A 26467-nucleotide genomic window follows, 5' to 3' on the forward strand; every position below is an offset into this window, starting at 1 on the left:
TGTGTGTGAATTTGTATAACAATTCTTTGAAATTCTAAATACGCATCACAAATGTTACTTTTGGGTTATATTTATTTGAGCATAATTTTACAAATTACGTTATTTCTGGGGTAATAAAGTGAAGCCCTATAAATGTGATTAGTAGATGATATTACTACGATAACCTTGAAAACTGTCTGTGAAGTTACCTGTCTGAAGATGCTGAAGTTCATTTTCCTGGCACCATTATAAAAATGTTTTAGGAAATTTCCATTTGGTGTTGCTTTAAACTCTATTATACTACTTGATGCAAAATGATTTTGCCTTAAGTGCTTGTCAAACTTTGTGCTCTTATTAATCTATAAGTCATATTAGAAACAAAAATAAAATTAATTATCGGACATACTACTCGCCTCGCATACTGTTTTTCGCCTGCTATATAATATGGAAGTATGCGATTTCGGACGCAGCGCGGGACTCGTGGCCATCCCTTAGCCGGAGGAGGAGAACTGACTGAACTGAGTTTATGCCCTGGGCAGATTGAGAACGCGTTGGAAGCGCCCCGTTTGTTTTTTGTTGAACTTTAAGTAAAGAAATAAAAGGGCCACGAGTCTCCAAACCACCTACCTGAGTCACTTCCTTCTTTCCAATACGAACTTTGTTACACTGGTGCCGAAACCCGGGAAGGAAGTGATAATGCCGCCGCCATGTCATCTCCGTCAAGTTCGCCGTTTGTGGCGGTCATCCACTTGCTCGCGGGCCTCCAACAAGAGCACCATCAAGCGCTGCTGGACATGAGGGAGGATCAGGAGCGTCGATTCTGGGCCCTCGTCCAGACGCAGCAGGAGGACCGCGAGCTGTTCCGGAGCTGGATAGACTGGGAGGTTCGGGCTGGGGAAAGTCCATCTGCCCCGGCCCTGCCAGCCCACCTGCCCTTGAACAAACTGGGCCCTCAGGATGATCCGGAGGCCTTCATCGACCTCTTTGAGAGGACTGCCGAGGCATGTGGGTGGCCCCGGACGAAAAGGCCAGTGCGCCTCATCCCGCTGCTGTCAGGGGAGGCCAAGATGGCTGCGCAGCAGCTGCCAGTTCAGAACCTCCTGGTCTATGATGACCTCAAGCGAGCCATCCTCCAGCGGGTCGGCCGGAACCCCAAACAACACCGTCAGCAGTTCCGATCACTTGCGCAAGGTCCCGCAAGCCTCCACGGGGTTTTCCCCCTTTGAGCTCCTTTTTGGCCGCCAGCCCAGCGGGGTTTTGGATGTCCTGAGAGAGGCTTGGGAGGAGGGACCTTCGGATAGCAAAAACGACATTCAGCATGTGCTGGACCTGAGAACAAAACTCCACACACTGGGGCAGCTCTCTATGGAGAATTTGTTACAGGCCCAGGACAAGCAGAGCTGGCTGTATAATCGGGGAACCAGAGTTTTGCACCGGGAGATAAAAGTGCTTGTATTACTCCCTACCTCTAGCTCTAAATTACTCGCTAAGTGGCAAGGACCCTTTGAGGTCACACGGCAGGTGGGAGATCTTAATTATGAGGTAATTCGATCGGACAGGAGTGGGGCACGTCAAATTTACCATCTTAACCTCCTTAAAAAGTGAAGTGAGGTGGAACCGGTGATGCTGGCGACGGCAGTGAGTGGAGAGGAAGATCTCCGGCCAGAGGAGACCAATAAGATCCAATCCCTTGCTCTGGCCCCAGGGGGGGGGATCACCTCTCGCCCTCCCAGCTCACTGATGTAGCAAGATTGTAAGCCGAGTTTGCAGACGTGTTCTCACCCCTGCCCGGTCGAATGAAGCTCATCCAGCACCATATTGAGACGGAGCCGGGCGTGGTGGTATGCAGTCGGCCCTATCGGTTGCCGGAACACAAAGAAAGTGGTCCAGGCAGAATTAGAGGCGATGTTAGAGATGGGGGTAGTAGAAGAATCCCACAGCGATTGGGCGAGCCCGATAGTTTTGGTACCTAAAACAGACGACTCGGTTCGGTTCTGTGTGGATTATCGCAAGGTGAATGCGGTGTCGAAATTCGATGCCTATCCAATGCCGCGGGTTGACGAGTTGCTGGATCAGCTGGGCGCAGCTCGCTTTTATTCGACACTGGACTTAACCAAGGGATATTGGCAGATCCCCTTATCGCCCTTATCCAAAGAAAAGACAGCCTTCACGATGCCGTTTGGATGTCGCTGCCTATCTAGATGACATCATTATTTACAGTCAGGACTGGCAGCGGCATATGGCGCATCTGTGGGCTGTCCTACAAGCTCTGAGAGGGGCCGGGCTGACGGCCAACCTGAAGAAGTGTGCGGGTGGAGGTAAGGTATCTGGGCTTCCACTTGGGTCATGGGCAGGTGCGTCCCCAAATTAATAAGACGGCGGCAATTGCGACCTGTCCGAGGCCCAAGACCAAAAAGGAGGTGAGGCAGTTCCTGGGGCTGGCAGGATATTATAGGAGGTTTATCCCTAATTATTCGGGCCTTACCAGCCTGCTGACTGACCTCACTAAAAAGGAAGTGCCAGACCCGGTCCAGTGGACGGAGCTGTGTCAGCAGGCTTTCACCCAGGTAAAGGCTGCTCTGTGTGGGGGGCCGCTCTTACACTCTCTCCTGACTTTTCTCTCCCTTTCTTGTTGCAGACGGATGCGTCGGGCTGGGTAAAAAGGAAGTGCCAGACCCGGTCCAGTGGACGGAGCTGTGTCAGCAGGCTTTCACCCAGGTAAAGGCTGCTCTGTGTGGGGGGCCGCTCTTACACTCTCTCCTGACTTTTCTCTCCCTTTCTTGTTGCAGACGGATGCGTCGTGCTGGGGGCCGTCCTGGCCCAGGAGATAGAGGGTGAGGAACGGCCGGTGCTGTACATCAGTCGAAAGCTCTCTAAGAGAGAGACGATGTACAGTACCATTGAGAAGGAATGCTTGGCCATCCAATGGGCTGTCCTCACCCTCCGCTATTATCTCCTGGGGCGGGAGTTCACCCTGTTCGGACCACGCGCCCCCGCAGTGGCTCCACCGCATGAAGGATACCAACGCGTGGATCACCCGTTGGTATTTGGCATTACAACCCTTTAAGTTCAAGGTGGTCCACAGGCCGGGTGCACAGATGGCTGTAGCCGACTTCCTCTCCAGAAATGGAGGGGAGGGCTCCCCGGCCTGAGTCGGGCGGTGGGGGTATGTGGCGAGGGGGGGCATGGTTCAGTGAAGTCTGCAGCGGGAGAGAGTGACGGGAGACGAGCGGTGAGTAAGTAGGTCAAGTGCAAAATGATGACCACCTGTGTCTGATTGCAGTAATTAGCCTGGAGAGACCGGATCAAAGGCAGACTGGAGAACGTGGTTGGGAGAGAGAGACTGGGACTCGTGGCTATCCCTTAGCCGGAGGAGGAGAACCGACTGAACTGAGTTTATGCCCTGGGCAGATTGAGAACGTGCTAGAAACATCCCGTTTGTGTTTTGTTGAACTTTAAGTAAAGAAATAAAAGGGCCACGAGTCTCCAAACCGCCTACCTGAGTCACTTCCTTCTTCCCAATACGAACTTTGTTACAGCGACATACATGGGCACAACATAGGCTATGTATCAGGCATTTTACGGCGACGTACATGGATACGACGTATGTATCAGGCGTCTTGTGAGGCGACCTACATATATACGACGTATGTATCAGGCGTCTTGTAAGGCGATGTGCCTAGTTCAGACGTACATTTTAATACATTTCTCACATATGCCGTAGCCATGTCGCCGTCAGGTATAGCTCCTACCATGACGTCGCCGCCGGTCTGTCGTCTGGCGTCCCTATCAATCCCATTCAAAAATCTACACGGACTGGCGGCGACGGAAGGGTAGACTGCTCCTTCTCCTTCTCCTGCTTAGCTTAGAAAAGTCACGAATCACTCGCCATACGACACGACTGATTGCTTAGTTAGCAACGTAAGTGCTTAAATCACACCTCATACTCCGCTCAGTCGCTCACAGCCCATGTGAGTGCTCCACTCATATACCGTTCATGCTCATCGGAACAGCAAAGTCCACTCAAAAATTGAGCCGACAGGAAACATCGACGTAGTACAGTATTGTTTCTGTCTGCAATAGCCCTACTGCGTTGTAACATGATGTACGGGCAACTCTGGTAATTATGCCCTCTCATTCATTGATCTGCTAACCGTTATACTCACGTGTCCTCTGATAATAATAGCTTTCTAGGACTAAACATTATTTGGATAATTGGTAAAAACTTTTTAAAAAAAAGTTAAATATCTTAACCCTACTGTTAGACCTACCTGAAAAACTAAATTATTTAATTCGAAGGCCTGTCGTTATTTTTTATTTGTGCTTTCATTATTCATTTCTTTATTTCTTATTTTATTACTGACTGCTTGTCATTTTTTACTCAATTCAAAGTTTGAAATCAAGCTATCTCGTGTTACTGCAACAATGTTACCCCACTGTAAAATTAAAAAACACTGAGCAAAAATTTGTGAGATAGCTAGTTATAATGGTAATTAAATAAAAATAATTTTAAAAAGCCTACATTAAAATCTGTCAAATAAATTGGTCTCTTAATTAGAAATTAGCCTATTGATTGCCACCATTGATGGACACAATTTTTTAATAATATAAAAAATATCTGTATCTGATAATAATAGCTTTCTAGGACTAAACATTATTTGGATAATTGGTAAAAACTTTTTTAAAAAAAGTTAAATATCTTAACCCTACTGTTAGACCTACCTGAAAAACTAAATTATTTAATTCGAAGGCCTGTCGTTATTTTTTATTTGTGCTTTCATTATTCATTTCTTTATTTCTTATTTTATTACTGACTGCTTGTCATTTTTTACTCAATTCAAAGTTTGAAATCAAGCTATCTCGTGTTACTGCAACAATGTTACCCCACTGTAAAATTAAAAAACACTGAGCAAAAATTTGTGAGATAGCTAGTTATAATGGTAATTAAATAAAAATAATTTTAAAAAGCCTACATTAAAATCTGTCAAATAAATTGGTCTCTTAATTAGAAATTAGCCTATTGATTGCCACCATTGATGGACACAATTTTTTAATAATATAAAAAATATCTGTATGACATTATATTCTGCATTTCTTCCTTGTTGTACCAAATATCTATTTTTCATATGATCATATTGAAGTTAGAAATTAAAATATTGACAAAATTAATTTTTTAGGGTGCCACAAGTTTGTTAAAATTTCCAAAGGGTGCCACGACTAAAAAAAGGTTGGGAAACACTGCTGTACATAACAGTTACATAAGTGTTGAGGGTAGTAACGCATTACAAGTAACACAAGTTATGTAATCAGATTAAGTAACTAGTAAATTAACGCATTACGATTTAATTTAGAATTGCTTTTTCAAATAACTACTTATCTGAAACTGAAAATACCAAAGAAGATCAGGCGTCTTTCCTTCATTCAAAGGTTGCAGTTTGTTTAAAAAAACAAAAAACAGACTCAGGCTGCTTTCCACATTGTTTCAGATGTTGCAGTTTGCTGTTTTGGGTATAGGGTTTTGGTGTCCTGTCCACCTACAGTAGGTCACCGTGTCCCTCACCTCTGGTAAGCACTCCACCACCCGGTCCATGGCATGTCTCTTCATAAAAACTGGCTTTCAAAAATTACTATTCCATATATAAATTTCCGGAAAAAAAAAAAAAGAAACTCACAAAAAAACATGAATATGAGCATTATGAGTTTTTATTGAAATTAGTGTCAAAATGTATTTAATGCTGGAACTCTGGAAATGCTGGTTGACAAAAATAATGTTTTTGCTTTGAAAAAGTGTCCCATCAACAAACAGATACAAAGACTGATCGCATGTACAAAAGTACTTTTGGTTAAATTTAGTAATTTCTTCCCATCATATAATTGAAACCACAAGTGTTGATTGAAACTGGTGGAAATTTGCTACAAAGTTTACCACTTCAAAAATGATACACATACAATTTTTTAAATAATTGTTAACTCTGCACTGACACAATTTAACCAGTTTTCCTTGTCCAAATAAACAAAAGAACTGAAAATTAAAATGATTGTTCTGAACATTACCTTCAAACAGAGAGGGTACAAAACTTTGAGCTGCTATGAAAATGGGAGACTGTAGTCTCACAGGCATCAGCCTTACTGAGAGGTGATGATGCTCTCTCCTCCATTCTTTGGCAGCTAAAACATACAAAGGTTCTTCTTGATGTCAAAACTAGCTACAAACTCACTATAATTAAATTTTCATCATGTATTAGATATAAATCATGAATAACCGAAAAAAGAGACTATGAAATTAACCAAGCAATGTCCCAGAACCTTGTGAATTTGTAAACGTGGGTTTCTTTACGCAGCAATAAGACAAATTTGAAGATAAACATGCACTAAAATGAAAACCAATAGAAGTGACTCCAATCACTTCATAAAATATTGTATTTTGGCCCAACAGTTTGATTAAACACTTCATTTGAGTAGCACAATTTATTTGATACATTAGTTTACGTGCTCCATATTTTATGCATTACATTGCAAAAAAAAGCAAAACATTGAGAGACCACTGTGAACACTAACAAGTGAACACTTGTGAACAACAAAAACCAACCGAAGCTGAAAAAAGCAACATTAATCCCTCAACCCAAACTGTATTTCATGACCATCTGAAGCTGCTGATTTCCCCACTTCTTTCTTTCTTTCGCTGCAGCGCTTACACTGCATGCAATCGCACATAAATTCACAAACAAAAGGAAACAAAGCCTGTAACAGAGGAGAGAACAGCATTTCTCAGTTGTCACTCTTCTACGAGATGATATCGTTTCTGAGGCCGAATATTTCTGTGTACTCAGAGGATGAGCAATGAAGACAGTGAGGACAGATTCCCAGGGAAGTGCAGGAGATCCCAGCCTGCTCATCATCAGGACCTGCCGGAGCTCTCCCGAATCTTCTAGCTTTTCACGATCCCTCCGTCGCCCTCACTCACAAAGCGCTTACGCCCCCTATTGGCCACAAGAACACACGTTATAACGCTAGAGTTTACAGGAACAGAACTACAATTATGTAGCAGACATAGGCAGAGTTTAGGGGGGGCACCTCCCCCCAGACAAGAGCCAATCATGATTTTGTCTGCGCTATGAATAAAACATAAAAATTAAGTAATTTATATTTTCTCATTTTATTTGTATTATCTTGTTATTTTAGTGGATAGAATAAGTAAGTTTTGGGCTAAATGAATTTCTATGATATTTAAGCCCCATCATGATTCTTAACTTGTCGCGATAGGCTACATGAGAAGACTCTCTTTTCATTATTTTCCCGCTTTAGCAAGTTAACTGAATAATGGAAATTCGTTGAATATTTTAATAAACCCGCGAATAAAAATGTGGTGGACTGAGTCACCGCTGGCTGAATTGGACAGGCGATTTTCACATGAAGCATTGTCCTCGAGTGTGGCGTGTGACGCAGTATTCAGTTATGAGAAAAACGGCATCAGTCCTCTACTAAGCATGTACGCAAGCCTTAAGATTCACCCTCAGCTTGTGACAGCTGAAATGGATCTTGTGAAACTTAAAGATGAAGTAGGCTACGGAAGGACAAACATCCAAACTTTTCCAGACTACTGCAGCTTGCACTCACGCTGCCCGTTGGTTCGGGCGTCAAATTTAGGCCCGTGTCCGACAGCAATCACTTGCATTTTTTTCAGTGGATACGCCGTCATTTTTGCTCATAAAGGTAAGACTCGAGTAATACATCATTTGTACTTTGTGTGCACTCACAATATCAACAAAACGTTGTGCTTTTATAAAATAAAGAAAACAGTCTTGTCTTGAACAGGAGCGCTTACAAAAATGAACTCAGCGAATACATGCATCACAGACATGATAAATATATCTATAGAAAGCTTTAAATTGTTACGTAACAAAATTTTAAAAAATAAAATAAAAAAACTCTTTCATTATAATCATAATCCTTAAAAATGCACTTCTCTCTAAAGGCGCGTCTAATGAGGAGATGGCGAGTCAGGATCGGCAACTTCATCCTTGCGACACCAACTCAGAAAACACTATTTATTAGTAAATAATTCAAATATCTCCTTACTGTTTCCCCCTGACACATTTGTGGTAATTACTTTTGCCGACGCTTTGCGGCAAGCTTAAGCCTATTGCGTGCATTTGAACGCAGAACTGTTCAGCTGCGCTGAAGGCACACATGACCTGCTGCTGCGGGACACTAAACACCGTCGAGCTGCTCTTGACAGTCGCGGTAGCAAGGTCTCGTGTTGTTTCCACCAGCGTAGCAATTTTTTTCATCACTAATTGATGGATGTCTAAAATATAAAATAAGGAGAAGCCTAAAACAGGCCGAGGCCCGGCCCGTGTCTGAACTATGACGTGAAAATTGGCCCGAAGCCCGAGGGGTGTAAAAACATCGGGGCCCGTTGGGCCCAAGCTGAAATGCAGAGCTCTAGTTCGGGCACATCAAGTAAGTTTCTCAGTTATGAGGAGAATAAGAAACTGGCTCTGATCTAGCACACATAGAACGATTTGACTGAAAATTTATCAGAAGAGATTAAAGAAAAATAGTGGTCATCTAAACAATTCGGAAAAAGAGGTGGCTTTTGTTCATGTTTTTTTTTTTTTTACTCTTTGTACAGCAGTTATTGTTCATTCTAAATGTATTTTTAATGTAGAATATGTGTTACATACATACATGAAGAGTAGAACATAAAAAAAGGCATGTGGTTCATCTGCCAGTGGGTGCCCCCCCACGCATAAAAGTGAAACTTCGCCTATGCTAGCAGATGGTAACAAAATGTAAATTCACTAGTCTTTACATATGACGGAACATCGGTTAACAGGGAAGACACAAGTCTCTGACCTGGTTGGACAGGAATCTCTCAGCTGCTTAGTGATCACTGACTCTTGGTAACAAAGGTCCACAAAGGTTTCCATAATGGAGTGCGCATGAGGCACATCCAGGTTGATCTCTGGCAGCTCGTCATAAACACGCTGGAAGCCCTGTGTAAAACATGCAAACCCATAAATCATCTCACAAACAGTGTCACTGTTCAAAATTTTTTGCCAACCATGCAATTACATATTTAATCTGGTCAAATTATGTAATGAATTATGTGGAATTCAATTCTGATTTGAAAGCTGTTATGAACAGAAAGCTTTAAAAACATTCATTCAAATTATGGAAAGAAATTAATGAATTAATGAACAATACTTCCTCACTACATGGTTGCCATTTTGTTTCTCGTTCACAATCACAAAAATAATGGCTTTTAGATTGTCCTCTGCAGGGTTCCAACTTGCAAACTTTCAATTACCAAGTCAAGTTGTATGTCAATAGACCAGGGGTCGGCAACCTACGGCACGCGTGCCAACAGTGGCACGCAGAGGGATAATCGCTGGCACGCGAGTAATAGGGAAAACTGCATACTGACGTACATTTTGAGGTAATAACTTCTCATAGTCACACAGCCTGTTAGAAGCTATAAATACTATTAACGTGTGAGAATTAACTTGACAAAAGAATGAACAATTCGAAAGACTCGAGAGATGAACTAATCGATTCTCTTTCCGGCTCAGACTGCATAGGTAAAGCTTATGGGGCTGTCACGTGATGAACGAACGACTCAAACCCAAAGACTTGTCAGATAAGAGGTGAGCTAATCATAGACTGAAGACCCAGGTAAACAATGAATTAATCTTTTCTGTTTCTTATAGCATTATGTTTTGTATTGTTTGTAGTGTGATCAACGTTTGCGTAAGTAGTAGACGTGTTAGGGAAGTAACACATAACATTTTAATTATATTACCTTTACGAAATGACTCGAAAAAAAGATTCGTTCATTTTGCTGAACGAGACTCAAAGGTCTGAGTCGGTAAAATGATCCGGACTTCCCATCACTACTAGGCACTTCAGATCAAAGCCTCAGCGGTCTAACAGCGCTCGTCAATGTCAAAATGACTGAGATGGCCAATCAAATCCAAGTAGGCGGGGCTTAGCGCGAAGCGTCAGTTTAACGTTAAAAGAGAGCGAGGTAAGATGAAGCTGCAAACCATTTAATATTAGTCAACGATACGTTTTACGATAGAAATGTTAAATGACCGAGAGCTATATCCAGTGATGCAAACTACTCGATTTTTTTTCTCAAATATGGCCATTTTGAGAGAGAGATGTGTAAATTGTCTGCGTCTGTGTCTCTACAATGAAGCGGAGTTTACTTACTTAAAAAAACAGCGATTTGACCCCCTTGTTGCTGAGAAATATAATGTAGCGATTCAGTATTGATTAATAAAAGTCGCGTGGCAGCGCTGACAAGTTTATGAGCTTCTGAATGTTACTTTTTGCACAGCGCGATCTCAGATCTCTGTGCAAGTGGTTGTGTGCGCATCAATTAAAACAACGCATTAACTATAGAACGGTGATTAATCGGGCTGGGTTTTGACACAAATTTCACCATTAGATTCTCATTCACAAGCTTGCGATTCGATTTTCAATGTCGATTATTTTGGTTTTATATCAGGTACAGTACATACCAAATTTTCTCAAGGAAAAAAAAAATCTCTCAACTAATGCTGTAAAATATACATGAGTCAGTTGGTACTACATTACTATAATATTGAAGGTTAAAATTGACTAATTTGTTAAAATTACACTTAATAAAATTTTTAAAATAAAGTTACAATTACATAATATTTCTACTTTAAAAAAAAATATATATATATATAAACAATGGTGGCTGTCATAAAAACTTGATGGATTTATTCAAACAAATTAAACATTGGAGAACAAAATTATAATGAATGTTATATGGTGCATATATTTAGCAAAATGCCCCTCTCTACAGTTTATTTTCCTATCTGACTAATGAGTTTATGGTCACCAAATATGTTTTTCTGAGGTAAATGTGACGTTACGTGACATTGTTTACCAGGCGTTATATTGACGTCTTTGCGCGGCTGTAACACTGATTGAGCGATTACATGAGACAGGATACGGATTGTAAAGTTGTACTCTTTCTTTTAACTTGCCTTCGGATGTTTAGTCATGATTATTTTGTGCTGAAACTGGTATTAAAGCGGAGGAGAGGATCAATTCACGTGCGCCTCGCGCTGCTGCGTCTGTTGATCTTAGGCACTGCAGCGGGCTGTCACTTCACAATAAACAGCACCAAAACGGCATTAATTGTTTGAATACTGCAATACAATGGAGAATTTCAGAACTTGAAATCTGAGACTTTGTTTCATATTAAAAGTACCAATGCACAATGCTTATTGCGATATGTTGGATGTGAAGTTCTGTAAAAATAAGAATCGATTAATATTGAGATATCTGTATTTTTTTACCCAGCCCTAGGGATTAAACTGAACGGTTTTAAAGGGGTCATATGATGCAATTTAAATGTGTCATTTCTCTTTGGAGTGTTACAAGATTAAAGTCTCAAATCCAAAGAGATATTCTTTATAAAAGTTAAGACTTGTCCACGCCCTCCTAAAACGGCTCGTTCTAACACGCCCCCACATATCTACCTCACTATTTGGGAAGATTTGCATAACGCCGCGTAAATGTTCACACAAAGAAAGAAGGCATAACTTTTATTCTCGCTGTAGCATTGTTGTTGCCGCCGCCATGTTGTGAAGGTGCTGTGTTTCGTTGTGAAAGCGAAACTACTTTGTTTGGCCTTCCAAAAGAGGACTACATCTGCTTCGTCATGCCTGGAGCTGATCCGTGCTGGTTGCTGAGAAAATACAACAACTTTGCGCTGTGGATCGCCGGATCGGCTTTCACCATGGACGAAGCGGAGTCCAGCCCGGGGTCATCACATGTGGTTGCCGCAAGTCCGCCGCCTCTGCTCACTCTAGCCCTCCGGCCTCTGCTCACTCTAGGCCGCCATGTGTGACGCTGTGTTTCATTGTGAAAGCGAAACTACTTTGTTTGGCCTTCCAAAAATGGACACGACTAGAAATCAGTGGTTAAGTTGCATTTACAACACTGTTCCAGAACACTTCAACCCAAATATTCAGATGTGTGCAGCACATTTTATGGAGGACTGTTTCCTGATCCTGGTAGACTACAATGCCGACTGTTCTGACTCACAGACTGCAAGTACGTTTTTTATATTTAAAGAGTTTTTATATTTTATATATTTAAAGCAAGTTTTTTGGGCAGTGTAGAGTAGGGCTTGTTGTTTGTCATTTCTCTGATCACAAATGCAGACATGGTTTTATGTTTATGCGGCGCGATGCAACACAACGTGTAAAAAGACAGTACAAGTCATTATAATCCATAATTATGTCCCCACTGGATGCAACGAATGCCTCGTTTATAATGGGTTTTCATGTTTTTGAATCATCGCCCCGGACTGACAGGGCATCATCATAATATGGTAGGGGCGTAACATTTCCGTCACACGCTTGAGGTATTCAGCCAATCATAACGCACTGGATAGCTGGCCAATCACAGCACACCTTGCTTTTCAGAACGATGAGCTTTGTAAAAATCTATGCGTTTCAGAAAGGCGGGGCATAGAGGAGAAACAATAATGTACAGTATGTGGAAAATAATAATTTTTTGAACCTTAAACCGCATAAACATTTCATTACACCAAATACACAAAATAATGTTCTTTTTAGCAACATCATATGACCCCTTTAATGCATTGGCCTTGTCAGTGACAAGATGTCTCACACACACACACACAGTGGTGTTCAGTATGGTCACACTATATATCTGTTATTCAAGAAACTTTTGAAAATTTTAAAAAAACAATTTATAAAAAAAATCTTCAGAAACTATTTGCATGAAAATCAAATAGGCCTATTGTTTTTTTATTGTATCATTTAAAAATGTTTGTTATATTACAGAATGCATTAAAGGGGGGGCTTGTGTTGGCACAGTGGTTAACCAGAAAAAAAAAAAGGCATGTCATGCCGAAAAGGTTGCCGACCCCTGCAATAGACAATCGTCACTGAGAAACTTCTGCTGATGTTAAAAGTAAACTCTTTTGAGTACAAGTATGGTTCAAAGATTAACAGATGCAAATCTGGTGATGACCGGAAAAACTACCTTTTTAGTCATCTGGTGTGGACTAGAAAAGGTAGTAGATATAAATCTCCATCCACTATCACCTTTTGTGTTTCATACAAATTTTGATGTCAGTGGGTGTAACCCCATTATACTAATACTACAGAGCCGTCTGTTTGTTAATAATTAAAAAATAAATAACAATCATTAAAGTCTGTATTAAATGGACATTCATTCTATTTTCTAAATGCATCTAAATATAAACAATTCATCCATGCATGGGTTTCATTTTCTTTTTAAATGTTCTGACCTTGTATTTTTAAACTCTTCAGCTTTTTTATAATAGACTTAAAAATTGCATTCAGATCTGCCTTCATCCAATCAACAACCAATTAACTGAATCAAGTAACTGCCTTAGATTTTTCTGTTTTGATTATATGCTTTACTCAGATGTACTTCAAAACACTGAAAAAATTATCGATCTGTCTCTACGTCCGTTATGTCGCAACTTTAGAATCACCATGGTACATCAAAAAAACTAAAAACTCAAGTTAGTACAAACCCTGTTCATTTGGTCCAGAGTAATTAGGCCGGTTTGCCAGAATGCCTTGAGAAGTTTGACCATCATCTGTAAGGCTATGTCACCTGTAGACTCCAGTACCATAACCACAGCCTACAACAACCAGAAACAGAAACAGATGAGAGAAATTAAGAAAATGATAGGAAGAGGAAATAAGGACAAGCAAGTCCTTGTGCAACCTGACAATGCACTTTTTCATCAAAGAAAATTTAGAAAATGTGCTGGTCCAACAAGAGACCTATTACTGGGGTGAGGGAAAGTGCATATGACTGCGCTCGTTGTTGTAATGGGCAAAAACAAGATACAATGATTGTGATACTGATATTTCCAAGTCAGTAGACTTGATGGTAAAACAACATTTTATAAAAGAAACAGTGAAATCTCTTTCTCTTTAAAACTCTACATGACATAACTACTGTACATGCTATTCACACTTCATACCTCATAGACCAATTCATGATGAAAGTGTGGCACTTCTAGATCTCGCAGACAGTGCTCGGCCTCAGAGAGCTCACCTGACACCAGGTACTCCTTTAGCAATAGGTTCATCTGTAAAACAAACAGCAACATAATATATGGACAGCAAATAAGAGGCATGATCAGAAATGTGAAAATGGGTTACTATTGTAGCAACCCAATTTTATTGCATATTTATTTTTTAATAAATCTGCAAAAATGTCAACAATTCTGTGTTTTTCTGTCAATATGGGGTGCTGTGTGTACATTAATGAGGAAAAAAATTCACTTAAATTATTTTAGCAAATGGCTGCAATATAACAAAGAGTGAAAAATTTAAGGGGGTCTGAATACTTTCCGTACCCACTGTATATAAAATGAAATCTTAGGTTAGGTTATGAAAGTCAGTTATGACTGACTTTGAGAGTTTGTACTTCGAGAAACAAGCGAATTAATTAATAAACACCTTTGCATGAAAATGTTGAAAAAAACAACAACTCAATTTTCTTCTTTGACTGACTGATGGATTACTATACTTTTTCTATACTGTTCTATTCTATATTTTATTCAATGATAATTCAACAACATGTAAAATATATTTTTAGACCTGGATAGATTGATTTTATTACGTTATTATTAACTGTTAACTAATTCAATAATTTATCAACAAATAGGATTATATAAAATATTCAAGTGTCATAATTTTATATCAAGGGTTAAATATATAATATAATACAATACAATAATTTGGAGTATTTAACAAGCATTTTGCAGTATTAACAAGCAGTCCTTACAGCCATTAAAATTAATGATTAAACCTGAACATTCCTGAATATTTACACTGTATTTTGAAAATAACTAATTTAAAAAATACAAAAAAAAATTGTACATAAGTAATAATACCTCACCTCTTTGATGAGATGTTTGACAGGCCTCTGGCCGCCACCAACTCCCCACACATTATCAAGCCGCATGATTTTCCTTTTCATGGAGAGAAGAACTGATGCTCTGTCCAGTGCAGCTCTAATAGTCATGAGGGCATGAACAAATGAAGAGGGGAATAACATGACGGGTAAGGCAGCAAGTCAGACGCAGATAATGCAGAAAACGTGAAGTTCATTTTGTCTGATTTAACATGTCAAACAAAAGGAACTGCATATTCAGTCTAGAACCCCATGTAGGTTGGGAAATTACCATCATTGCCTCTACACTTTTTTTAGACTTTATGATTTTAATTTGAACATGTAAAATAATATGATAAAACCTGCTATAGTGAATGGCAATCATTATTTCACTTGTTCCGTCTGTGCTACTTCCAGGAAAGACTAAATGCTACTCCTACAAACATGCATCATTGCAACAAAGCAAAAGCAATGACCAATTAGAGGCAGTTCACCATAGCTACTGACAGATAAGGCCAAATTACCTGCCACTGCATTGACAACTGGCTGGTGGCAGGTGGTAAACTCCCACCACAATTCCCATTCTGACCCAGAATGCAACTCTCATTGTGACTCCCTCCATTTAAACAAAATTGGTCTTCAAACTTACACTAATTCTAATTCAGAATCTGGACACAAAAATGCTGGTGAATATCCAAGCAAATAAGCCAATATAAGACTGTCAAAGTAACATCAAGCTCACCTGGCATGGTCACAATCTACTTTGCCTTTGTAACAGTCAAGGAAACTCATGGGTAAAGCGTGGTCAGCAATGGCTCGTGCAATAAATTGACCAAGCATCTAAAGTAAGGAAAGGAACCAGGTAATACAGAGAATGTATTTCACATTCAAATATAATATATACACACTTTCATTCAATTTAAAAAAGAACCTTTAAAAACACTTCTTGTGGTCTATTGTGTTCCCCAGTCATGCATATTTGGAACAACATGTTCCTTTAATTATGTGCTGTCCTGTTTCACTGAATTTCTTACATTGTGGATTTTACAGTATAATTGGGTTTACTGTATGACATTTCAACCTGTGGGGCCTCTGGTGTGTCCAGGATGAGGTCTGGCAGCTCTTTAAGCATTTTGTCAAATGCACGTGACATGTCCTTCTCAGAGAGCACCTTTCCAGACAAGTCGGAGAGGAGACGAGATGTGAGCTCCCTATGGCTGGCCTTGCCTTCCAGAGAAAGAGACACAGCCAGAGAGGAGAACTCATATTTGTGATGGCCCAAGTTCAGCTCTTTGAGCAGCATCTACCAGACAAAGGAGGAAATGGAGAGAAGTTTAGATCAATAGTTCACATAAACAATAGAAAACTGTGGACAATAGCTGGGATGTGAATTCAATGCTTCCATTCTGATGAGTATTTAAAATACTGTATACTACACCAATTGTGAGGTAAGAGTGATGCAGTAATACAGTGATTCACAACCTTTTTGACTTCAGGGCCCCCTTATAAATTTCAGGATTCCAGATGTTTAAAGATATCTGAATGTTCTTCAGGAATCCCGCTCCTTTTAATCTATTGACTTTTATGATTTTTTTTTTTTTTTACCCAGTCGTTATTTTTATTCACAACTTCTACATGATAAATTATTTTAGAGCTTGGCATAACCGTAAAATTTAGTTACAAAAACACTGTCCATGGAGTTTAAAGATTTTATTAATTTACATGAGTTTTCCCTCTCTAGAAATCACACCTTAAATTAGGCTTCCTCATATATCTTAGTTGTCCAAGATAGTGTGAACCCTGTATCTTCAAAGAAGAAGAAAATAGATGGTGTGAACTGAAAATAGGAATTAACTTGATTTAGAAATCACTTGTTTAAGCTTACTTTAATGCTTTTTTTAATGCCCCCTAGTAGGCTCTAGCTTTCTGTTTGAGAACCACTATGCTAACAGTAAACAATTAATAGTTATGGAATGTTTAGCACACATTGTATCCCAACATTTTCCCCTCTACATTACACTGAAACAAAGGTTCTGTTAATTGGTATCTGGGCTTTGTGATAAACTACAGCTCACCTCCACTTCTTTGGTGTCTCCATGCTCAAAGTATTCCTGCACAATGGGGTTGATGGTCTTCTCGAGTTCTCTCTCGTCCAGCTCTGGTACTACTGTGGCATATACCGTGTCTCCCTGATATACAAATATGAGTCTCACACTAGAAAAAACACCTTTACTGTACATAAGGGGGAAAAAATGAGGAAACGACAAGTATATACTAAATAATAAAAATAACACATTGATTTCATCATGCATCTGGCCTCACAGAGCTTTCAAGGAAACAAGACAATGCTACAGGCATTTGCTTTTTAATTTGTGCACCGACTAACATCACTGCAATATTCAAACAGCATGCTTGCCAGAACTACTTTTAGCTCATCCCACTTAGCTGAAGAGGAGAAACACTGATTATTTCAAAAAGGCCAATGGGTTTTCTAATGGACATCTCTTTAAGAAATAATTCACTCTACCTTATTTACTTACACTCATGCCATTCCAAACATCACACCTCATTAGTGGTTGTGTCAATGGCATGATGCAAGAATCAGTGATGTTTAATGCTACTGACATGTCGCTATATTTGATTTGGGACTTGTTGAACATGAGCTCTATATACACATCCATGTGCATTTATTTATATATATATATATATATATCATTTTTTTATTTTATTAATGAACATAAATTGTCTTATTTAAAAGTGATAAACTGGGTGATACTGTCTGTTGTAATGTTTTTTTAATAAATGTAATTTAGTTATATTATAGATATTTTATCAAACCATAATCATGACAGTTGCACTAACCACACCTAGGACTAATTAAACTCTATAAAAAAAACAGGAGCCTCAAATAATTTTTACTGCATTTTAGTCAAACTTCTTGCAAGTTCACTCCCTTTGGACTCTAATCTCACTTAAGGGGTCCTATAATGCTTTCTCACTTATTGTGTTATGTTGCTGTTTAAGCATAAAAAAGATGTGCAATGTTACAATCCTCTCATTTATAAACATTCCCAGAGTCTGAATCAGGCTTGAAACTCATGAAGAATGACATAAGGGTGAGTAAATGCTGACAACTTTAATTTTTAAATGAACTATCCCTCTGAACTATTACCTCCAGTCCTAAATGTGTTAACTGGCATTGTTGATTTAAACAATACATGATGTCCACAGACATCAGAGAACTATTGCAAATATTGTGACACTTTTCATTTATAACCCATACATATTATATCTACCATAAAGTGAGGTATACTAGTATTCTTCACATAACCTGTAAAACTGAAATGTAGGTACACACTTACCTGTGAAGATTCATCATAGTTGGGGTCCTTAGCATCAGGTTCCTCCACCTCATATACCATACCTGCTGCTCCCCACACACCTTTACCACCCGCTCCACCTATACATAAAAGCAATCAGTGTAAAACACTAGAAGAAAGCCAAGCGCGAAAAGTGGAGAGTTTGAACAATAAACATTTATCCAATAGACATCACAGTATAAGTGGTGCCTGTTATATCGCTTATCTTATTTTTTGGTTTGCATACATTAAAATAAAAAATACAATCGAATTAGAAAAGGTAACTTTCATTTGTAAATCAAAATAAAAACCAAGAATTACAATAAAGAAAAAAAAACAAGAATTATGTAATAAACATTTTTGGGACGATTTTGCAGCTAAAATAACTACATCTTGATGATAAATACCGTAATTTTAAAGGGGTCATATGATCCGATTTCAAGTTTTCCTTTCTCTTTGGAGTGTTACAAGCTGTTCGTGCATAGATAAGATCCCTAAAGTTGCAAAGACTAAAGTCTCAAACCCAAAGAGATATTCTTTATAAAAGTTAAGAGTTGTCCACGCCCTCCTAAAACGGCTCGTTCTAACACACCCCCACATATCTACCTCACTATTTGGGAAGATTTGCATAACACCGCCCAAATGTTCACGCAAAGAAAGAAGGCGTAACTTTTATTCTCGCTGTAGTATTGTTGCTGCCGCCATGTCGTGAAGACGCTGTGTGTTTTGTTGTAAAAGCGAAACTACTTTGTTTGGCCTTCCAAAAGAGGACGATATCCGCTTCATCATGCCTGGAGCTGATTCGTGCTGGTCACTGAGGAAATACATCAACTTCGCGCTGTGGATCGTCTTTCACAGTGGACGAAGCAGAGTCCAGCCCGGGGTCGTCACATGTGGTTGCCGCAAGCCCGCCGGCCGCTCCTTTGTCGAATCCACCGGCCGCGCCGTTCCTCACTCAAGCCCACCATGTGTGACACAGTGCGTTTCGTTGTGAAAGCAAAACTACTTTGTTTGGCCTTCCAAAAGAGGACACAACTAGAAATCAGTGGTTAAGTTGTATTTACAACACTGTTCCAGAACAGTTCAACCCAAATATTCAGATGCGTGCAGCACATTTTATGGAGGACTGTTTCCTGATCCTGCAGAGTAGCCTACAATGCCGTCTATACACAAAGACTGTTTCTATAAAACACTTTGCAAGGACAGTCTGGCGGCTTCTGACTCACAGCCTGTAAGTAAGTTTTTCATATTTAAAGAATTTGCCACTGACGATTCAAACGCGAGTTCTGAGCAGTGTGGAGTAGCGCTTGTTGTTTGTCATTTCTCCGCTCACAAATGCAGACATGGTTTTATGTTTACGCGGCGTGATGCAACGCAATGCGTAAAAAGACAGTATAAGTCATTATAATCAGTAATTCACAAGTTCACACTTTCGTATAATTAAATAAAGTTTATGAGTATTTGGCGTGCTGTCCAGGGAGAGGGCTCAGAGCTTGGCAAGACTCCCGAGCCCAGGGCACCCCCTCCTGTCTGGGGAGAGGGGTCCGAGCTTGGTGTCCAGCCCGGCCAAAAGCGCTCCCCCCGAGTGCTTCTCCCCATGCTGGGGTAGAAACTATGCTGAAGGTGCGGGGTCGGGGTAGCGGAGGGATGCTGAAAGTCGAGAGATAACGAAGGTAGGATGTACTTGGTTATTTATAGGAGTTTTCTCTTGTGCTAATTGGATAAATGGTGTAATCACTAATGATGGACAGGCCGTGTTAATTATCTGTGCGTGCTCCTCCCGAAATTTGTTTATAAACATCACTTATGTCCCCACTGGATGCAACAAATGCCTCGTTTGCAATGGGTTTTTATTGGTTTTGTCTCATCGTGCCGGGACACGGAATCACAGTACGGTAAGGGGCGTAACATTTCCATCACACACTTGAGGCATTCAGCCAATCACAACGCACTGGATATTTGGCCAATCAGAGCACACCTCACTTTTCAGAACGATGAGCTTTGTAAAAATCGACGAGTTTCAGAAAGGCGGGGCATAGAGGAGTAACAATAATGTACATTATGTGGAAAATAATGTTTTTTTAACCTTAAACCGCATAAACACATTGCATTACACCAAATACACAACAATGTTCTTTTTAGCAACATCATATGACCCCTTTAAGATTCATATCACAACAAATAACTCGAGTTACTATTAAAATTGGGCACTTGAAAAACAATTCATATTTCACAATCTCACCTTTTTTGGGCAGTCCCCGACCTTTTCCAGTCCGTGACTTTCTGTCATTTACAGCGTTTTTGCCCTTGGGGCTGTGTGGATCGGTAGAAAGCTCTCCTGAAACCGAATCAGAGAATGATTCCCGGTTGGAATCCCGGGATGATGACTTGCGCAGGCGCCGCTTAGCCTTAGCTTTCAGTCTGGCCTCATGCAGGGCCTTCTCCTGAGGAGTCCAGTTCCCATTCACCTCCAACTCATTCAGATCTTCACTGCCATAAGACCCATCCTCCTCACCCTTCCCTTGCTCAAGTGAGAACACACCTGTACAAGACAGACCGAAAGGATAACCATTTAGATAAATGGCCAAACATACGTTACCAGCTAAACACCATAAACATCTGCTTTCTTCTCTGTATTTCACAGTACTTTAGTTTGTATTCTCATGTAGCTTACATTTTGAACTTGCGATTGTGTAATGTAAATACTGTTACATTTATGTGACAAACTCTGCTCCCAACCACTAGAATATGGAAATAACTTTTATTGTACCTTTTTATAACACTGTAAAATTTTTATTATCTTTTTCAGGATTTTTGTCTCGTTTTCCAGTGCAAATGTCAATTTATAGGAAAAGCAAAATGACATGTCTTTGGTACATTTCTCAAAATGAAGTTACTTTATGATTAAACCATGGAAAAATATTTGCTAATGCACTTAACTTGTTTTCCCTTTAAATTGAATTTTCATACCCTATTTACAGATATTTATTCTTGTTTTAAGCACACACTCACTTCATTTTGTAACTTCATACATTCATTTTGCATCTCAAGTAAATTAATCTTGATTTAAGAATGTTTGTTTGTATATTTGAATTGGGAAACAAGACAGAAACACTAAAGAAGATGTTCTTTTTTTTTTTTTTTTTTTTGCAGTGAAAGCAACATTCAGTGCCATCATTTTATGAATTTCAGATTTTCTACTCAGATTTAAGACGTTTTTAAGACCCATAGAAACCCTGTTCATGACAAATTGCTTGTGATTTTCCTCATTTATTAAGTTGCTTCACATAACAAATGTGCATGGTAAAAGAACAAATAAATAAGAATAAAATAATAAATATACAAATAAGGATTATGAAAAATTCAAGACTACAAATTTTCAATTCACCATTTAAATTTTACGTCAAAAGGTAAGTTTCAGACATCACATAGTAGGCATACCACTTTAACTAAACATTTACAAAACGTGTACAAAACAAATATTGATATTTTAAATAGCATTATAAAGGATTAGAACATTTCGAAAAGAACATTTGGTTATGGAGAAATATTTGTCTTTCCAGCACACCTGGTCAGGTTTCACATTCACATCAGATAAACCTTGAAAAAGAATTACCTAAAATAATAATAAAATGCATGAATAAAAACTATAATAAAATATAAATAACATTTAAACAGCACTGCTGCTTATAACATAAAAAGTGATGAGTCCACTTTTAGGTCAAGTTCTCACTCAATCTATAAATATAAGCCGAGTTCATCCCACAATAGGCTATACGTTCATTAAAACACACTCTGCTCAGTTTTAAAGAGACAGACTCAAAAACGACAATGCATACAGGTTTGTAACAATGTTAGGATGTAAACCCCAACAATTTTATCTCTGCTTTCACTAGATTACAGAAGGATAACTAAAGGCAGTAGTACAGAAGGCAGAAAAGCTGACGTTGCTTATTTCGGTGCCTTGCTGGTGCTCTTGCCAAGCCTTTCTACATATAGCAGTGTACAGTTCGCATGGGTGGGGGGTGACACGTTCACAGGAGAAAGTAGGAGTAGGAATGAACTACATGGTAATAAATACTCTCGTCCTAAATACTAGCTACAGTCAGACGAGAAACCACACTGTAGCTACTAGTGTTTAAATCTGCATAAGTGCCAGAAACAGCAACACAAAATACACGCCAAAGCAGAAATGCTGCAGAAATATCCACTAAAAGTTTTTAGATATTGATCAGACCTCTCTGTACTACATCAAAAAAGTGTGTCTCAATAACAACCCTATGTTGGTTTCTTTTTGTTTTGAGTACTAAGTAAGTTGGAAAGCAGGAGGTGTGGTGGGTGTGTTTAACCAGCGGTTTAACTGTCAATAAGGAGAATTTGCTGTGATAAAAGTAAAAGTCTTATCTGTTTTTGGCAACTATGGCATATTCGCCTCTGACATCTTCTGGGGGTGTACACTAGACCCACCTTACAACAACACATACAGTCTGTAGTGCAAATGTGTCTTGCAAGTCTGTGCATTACACATTATGCACTATGACTACATGAAAAAACAGGGATCCACAAATAGGCAGGTATACACAAGTATGGGGTCAATAATATCTTATTTGTGTGTTGCATGCTAAATTAAAACCTGGCCAAATGCAATTTGAAAAATGTATATGAAAAGTACATGTCTTAAGTGTGTTAGACAACTAAACATTTTTCCTCCAGTACTCTACATGGTGACATGATATATTGCTAACTAGCACTATGCAACAAATATACACGTTTTATGAGAGGTATTGTTTCATATTTATGTGACTACTATCTGATTGCAACTGACAAAATTGCTTTTACTGTTTGCTGCAAAAATGCAGGGGGAAAAACTGCTAAATAATCACACAATCATAGAGACAAAACATATCTCAAAATGTATGCAAATAACACATCTGATTAATTTACATTAACAATTTTTTGGAAGTGTAAATACATCAACCCCAATGAAAAGTGTCATGTTATTTATTTACTATTTTATTTTGTTCATTGTGTCTGCATTGTAATGTACGCCTGCTATTCATCAAACTAATCAAACTGGATCCAATCCATTAAAGAGAAAGACTGAATGCAAACAATCATTAAAATGAACTCTTGTAGTATGTGTGTAAATTTACTGTGTTTATTTAAATACAAAACAGAATGTAAACGCAAAACTGTGACAAGGCAAAAGTTTAAATAGACCAAGTGATAAAACACCAAAATCTGTAGGGGTTTTTTTTTGTTGTTAAAATTGTAAGACTTCCAAAACTTCGTAGATTTTCATTTTTAAACAATTACTTTTGTTTACACATAATTCTTTTGAATATAACTACACAAATATTAAAAACAGAATAAATAAACATGCAGGTCGATTATGATTCATATGCTAAAGTCAGCTATCAGATAAGAGAAATTCCCTTAAGTCAAGTTCTGTGTGCAATCAAAAAACCAAGTTGCATGACTGTAAAATTACTAGACCCAGGTCAATAAACAAGTCATACAGGAAGACTGTGGCAGGTACTTTTTTTTTTTACTTTATCATGGATTTTTGTTTGATTTCCTTATGCAGCCAAAGTAAGCAAATGCATATCTGAATTCAAATACCTTTATTATTTTAATAGTCATGTAATATCTTTATGTCCGTTGCGTTTCTGATTTTCTGTATTTTATATTCTTACACTTTTTTCATTATCTATAACACTGATCTGGACCTCTGCACTTATGTATTTCTGAAATGAAATCTACAAAACACTTATTCAAACTCACGTGGAAGGAAAAACATCCGGGTATCTCAGCAAGGGGGCGTAGTGTTAAATATTGTAGCAAATATTTAACAAAGCCATTTAATGATTTTATTGTTTACAAGATCAAACATCATATTGGTTTGTTCTTAAGCCAGTCTGGCAGCAATAAATATGACAAGTTTTCATGCTAGCTCCTTGCGTTTAACGATCTTTTGGAATTAAAATGTAGAGTTTACATTACGAACGACAGTACATTTGTGTTAAATCTACGGAAAAAAATGTTTGGCCGCTTTATTTGTAAAATTCTAAAAGAGAAATTAAAATAACTTCCGAAAAAAGTTTTGCAATAAAAAGTTAGCTTGTCTTTATGCTCTCAAAATAACATTCACTGAAATCCTGGTGTTAATGCAGTAAGGCACCGTTTATTTTTCTAAGAGTTTATACCACATATGCGATATACAAGCCTTCTGCCAGAGCACATGGTGGAACATGACTGCAACTAAAGCCTATGTCATCTGCAAAAACGACATGGTAAAATACCAACTACAATATGCATTAATAAGCTAAAAGCAAGCTGAATGCATTAATGAGCAGTGTTTAGGACAACCAGAGGTTTAATGTTCGTACCATCGTTTTGAGTGCCAGTGATCCATGCTTCAATCTCAGTCGCCATTATACGCCTGTTTACCGTCCTCCGAAGCCTGCAGATCACGGAAACAAGTTCCACATCAATATCAAACGTGCAAAATCACGTGGTTTACATGAGCAACAAAAATCCATAGTATTTAATCTGAAGAAGTGATGTGACCGTTTTAATTTGCGCTTTAGTCGTAAACGCATTGATCTTAGCCTCACCTTAAATTGAAGGCTCGATTGTCACTTAAAATCTAGCAGTAGGGTTGCTGGTAATGTTAACAGTCCTTGAGTGAGGAAAATAAGAAGATCCGTCAAAAATATCTTCTTTAATTATTCAAGTCAAAAGGGTCTACAAAAATATATTTTTTCATTAGCAGTGCAGCACGCACGTTGCAGAGAGGGAGCAATAACATGGACAGTGTTTTCAACTTGAGACAGCTCATAGCACGTCACATGCGTTGCGTGAGCCTCATGCATATTAATTAAGTAGCTTGTCCTTTGCCCAGTAAGAATGTGGACCGTTCGACAGTAGACTAATGAGCGACGCTTGTGGCTCATGAATATTAATTAGGCTACGTGACTTGTCAAACGCTTTAGGAAACGTACAAAGCAACGTCAGCATCACTTAATTAATATTCATGAGAGAAGCATACACTGGATTCGTAGTTTGGCTGCCTGAACGGGGAGTGGTGGATGAAGGGGCAGGAGTAAAACAATTTGTCCAATCTCATAGCAAAGGCAAACTAGGCGGAGTTTGACGAGTTTGTTTCTTTGGTAAACACGATTCAATTTTTGTAAAAGTCCACATTCTGATATTACCAGTGTGCGGTATACTCAATTACTTACTTAATAGCTTAAAATATTAGGCCATAATGTAATTTAGGTTTGTATTATTTAAAATATATCTGACTCTTTCTGGTCATCAAACAAACGGAATTCTTTTGACGGTCTCATAATTTCCTATTTTTCTTTGTAAGCATCCACACAGACTGCTATCTGATCCCCCCCCACCCCCTCGTAGGCTACTAGTGATCTATTTGTTTTTCAAGTAAATACTGTTTAATACAATATCGCATTGAAAGGAAAGATATCTAGTCATAATTTGGTTGGAGTTCTGTCTTTCACTCTACCAAAACTGTACTATTGTGTTATTGTTTTATTATTTTGTGTGTAATATTCAGCTACTAAATACAAACAGAGTCTTTAAATTCCCCAGAACGACGCCAGACGTCGCTGTCACCATAATGAAAACTGATAGTTTCCAATAGAACGTGCCCACCTGATTCCTATAGACGGATAATTCACACGATCCATATCGGTCCATATCTGGTGTAAGTATTATACTTTAATTGTGTGTGTGTGTGTGTGTGTGTACGTACAGGTTTATATATCCTGGTGGGGACTTAAACCTGAATACTGTACACACAGACTCATGGGGTCTAGGTGGGGACCTACACTTTGTACAAAAGCTTATAAATCATACAGAATGTTTTTTTGTTTTTTTTGAGGAAGTAAAAATGCTGAAATTCTGGCGACAGAGAATACGGTTTGTACAGTATAAAAACCATTACGCCTATGGAGAGTCCCTACAAGGATAGCTAACCAGACCGTGTGTGTGTGTGCCATAATTATTGAAAAGCCTCTTACAAACACTAGTGAAACGAAAAGCATCGATAAACCTTCGTGAAATTCTTTCATATGCATTACTGAAAACCTCTTACAAACACTAGTGAAATGAAAAACATTGATCAACCTTAGTGAAATTCATTCATACAC

At 38.9% G+C, this 26467-nt stretch overlaps 1 protein-coding gene across 3 annotated transcripts; it reads right to left on the reverse strand.

Annotated features, from left to right (window-relative positions):
- Positions 1-5666: 5666 nt before the first annotated feature.
- On the reverse strand, positions 5667-25134 carry LOC107595047 (programmed cell death protein 4-like). Of its 3 annotated transcripts, none has more exons than XM_016285319.1 (12): positions 24911-25134; positions 24683-24756; positions 20536-20835; positions 18297-18394; positions 17010-17123; positions 16016-16237; positions 15677-15774; positions 14941-15055; positions 14018-14125; positions 13559-13669; positions 8839-8978; positions 5667-6959 (listed from the first exon to the last, which is right to left on the reverse strand). In XM_016285319.1, exons 2-12 carry the CDS (start codon positions 24726-24728, stop codon positions 6908-6910), a joined length of 1404 nt encoding a protein of 467 aa, XP_016140805.1. In that variant the 5' UTR covers positions 24729-24756; positions 24911-25134; the 3' UTR covers positions 5667-6907. The 3 variants fall into 3 exon arrangements, with proteins under 3 accessions (XP_016140805.1, XP_016140806.1, XP_016140808.1); XM_016285320.1 differs by having other exon boundaries at positions 24683-24759; XM_016285322.1 differs by lacking the exons at positions 24683-24756; positions 24911-25134 and having other exon boundaries at positions 17010-17166; positions 20536-20666.
- Between the last annotated feature and the right edge of the window lie 1333 nt (positions 25135-26467).

The sequence above is a fragment of the Sinocyclocheilus grahami genome, unplaced genomic scaffold (genome assembly GCF_001515645.1).
Source record: "Sinocyclocheilus grahami isolate Dianchi unplaced genomic scaffold, SAMN03320097.WGS_v1.1 scaffold196.1, whole genome shotgun sequence".
NCBI lineage: Eukaryota > Metazoa > Chordata > Actinopteri > Cypriniformes > Cyprinidae > Sinocyclocheilus > Sinocyclocheilus grahami.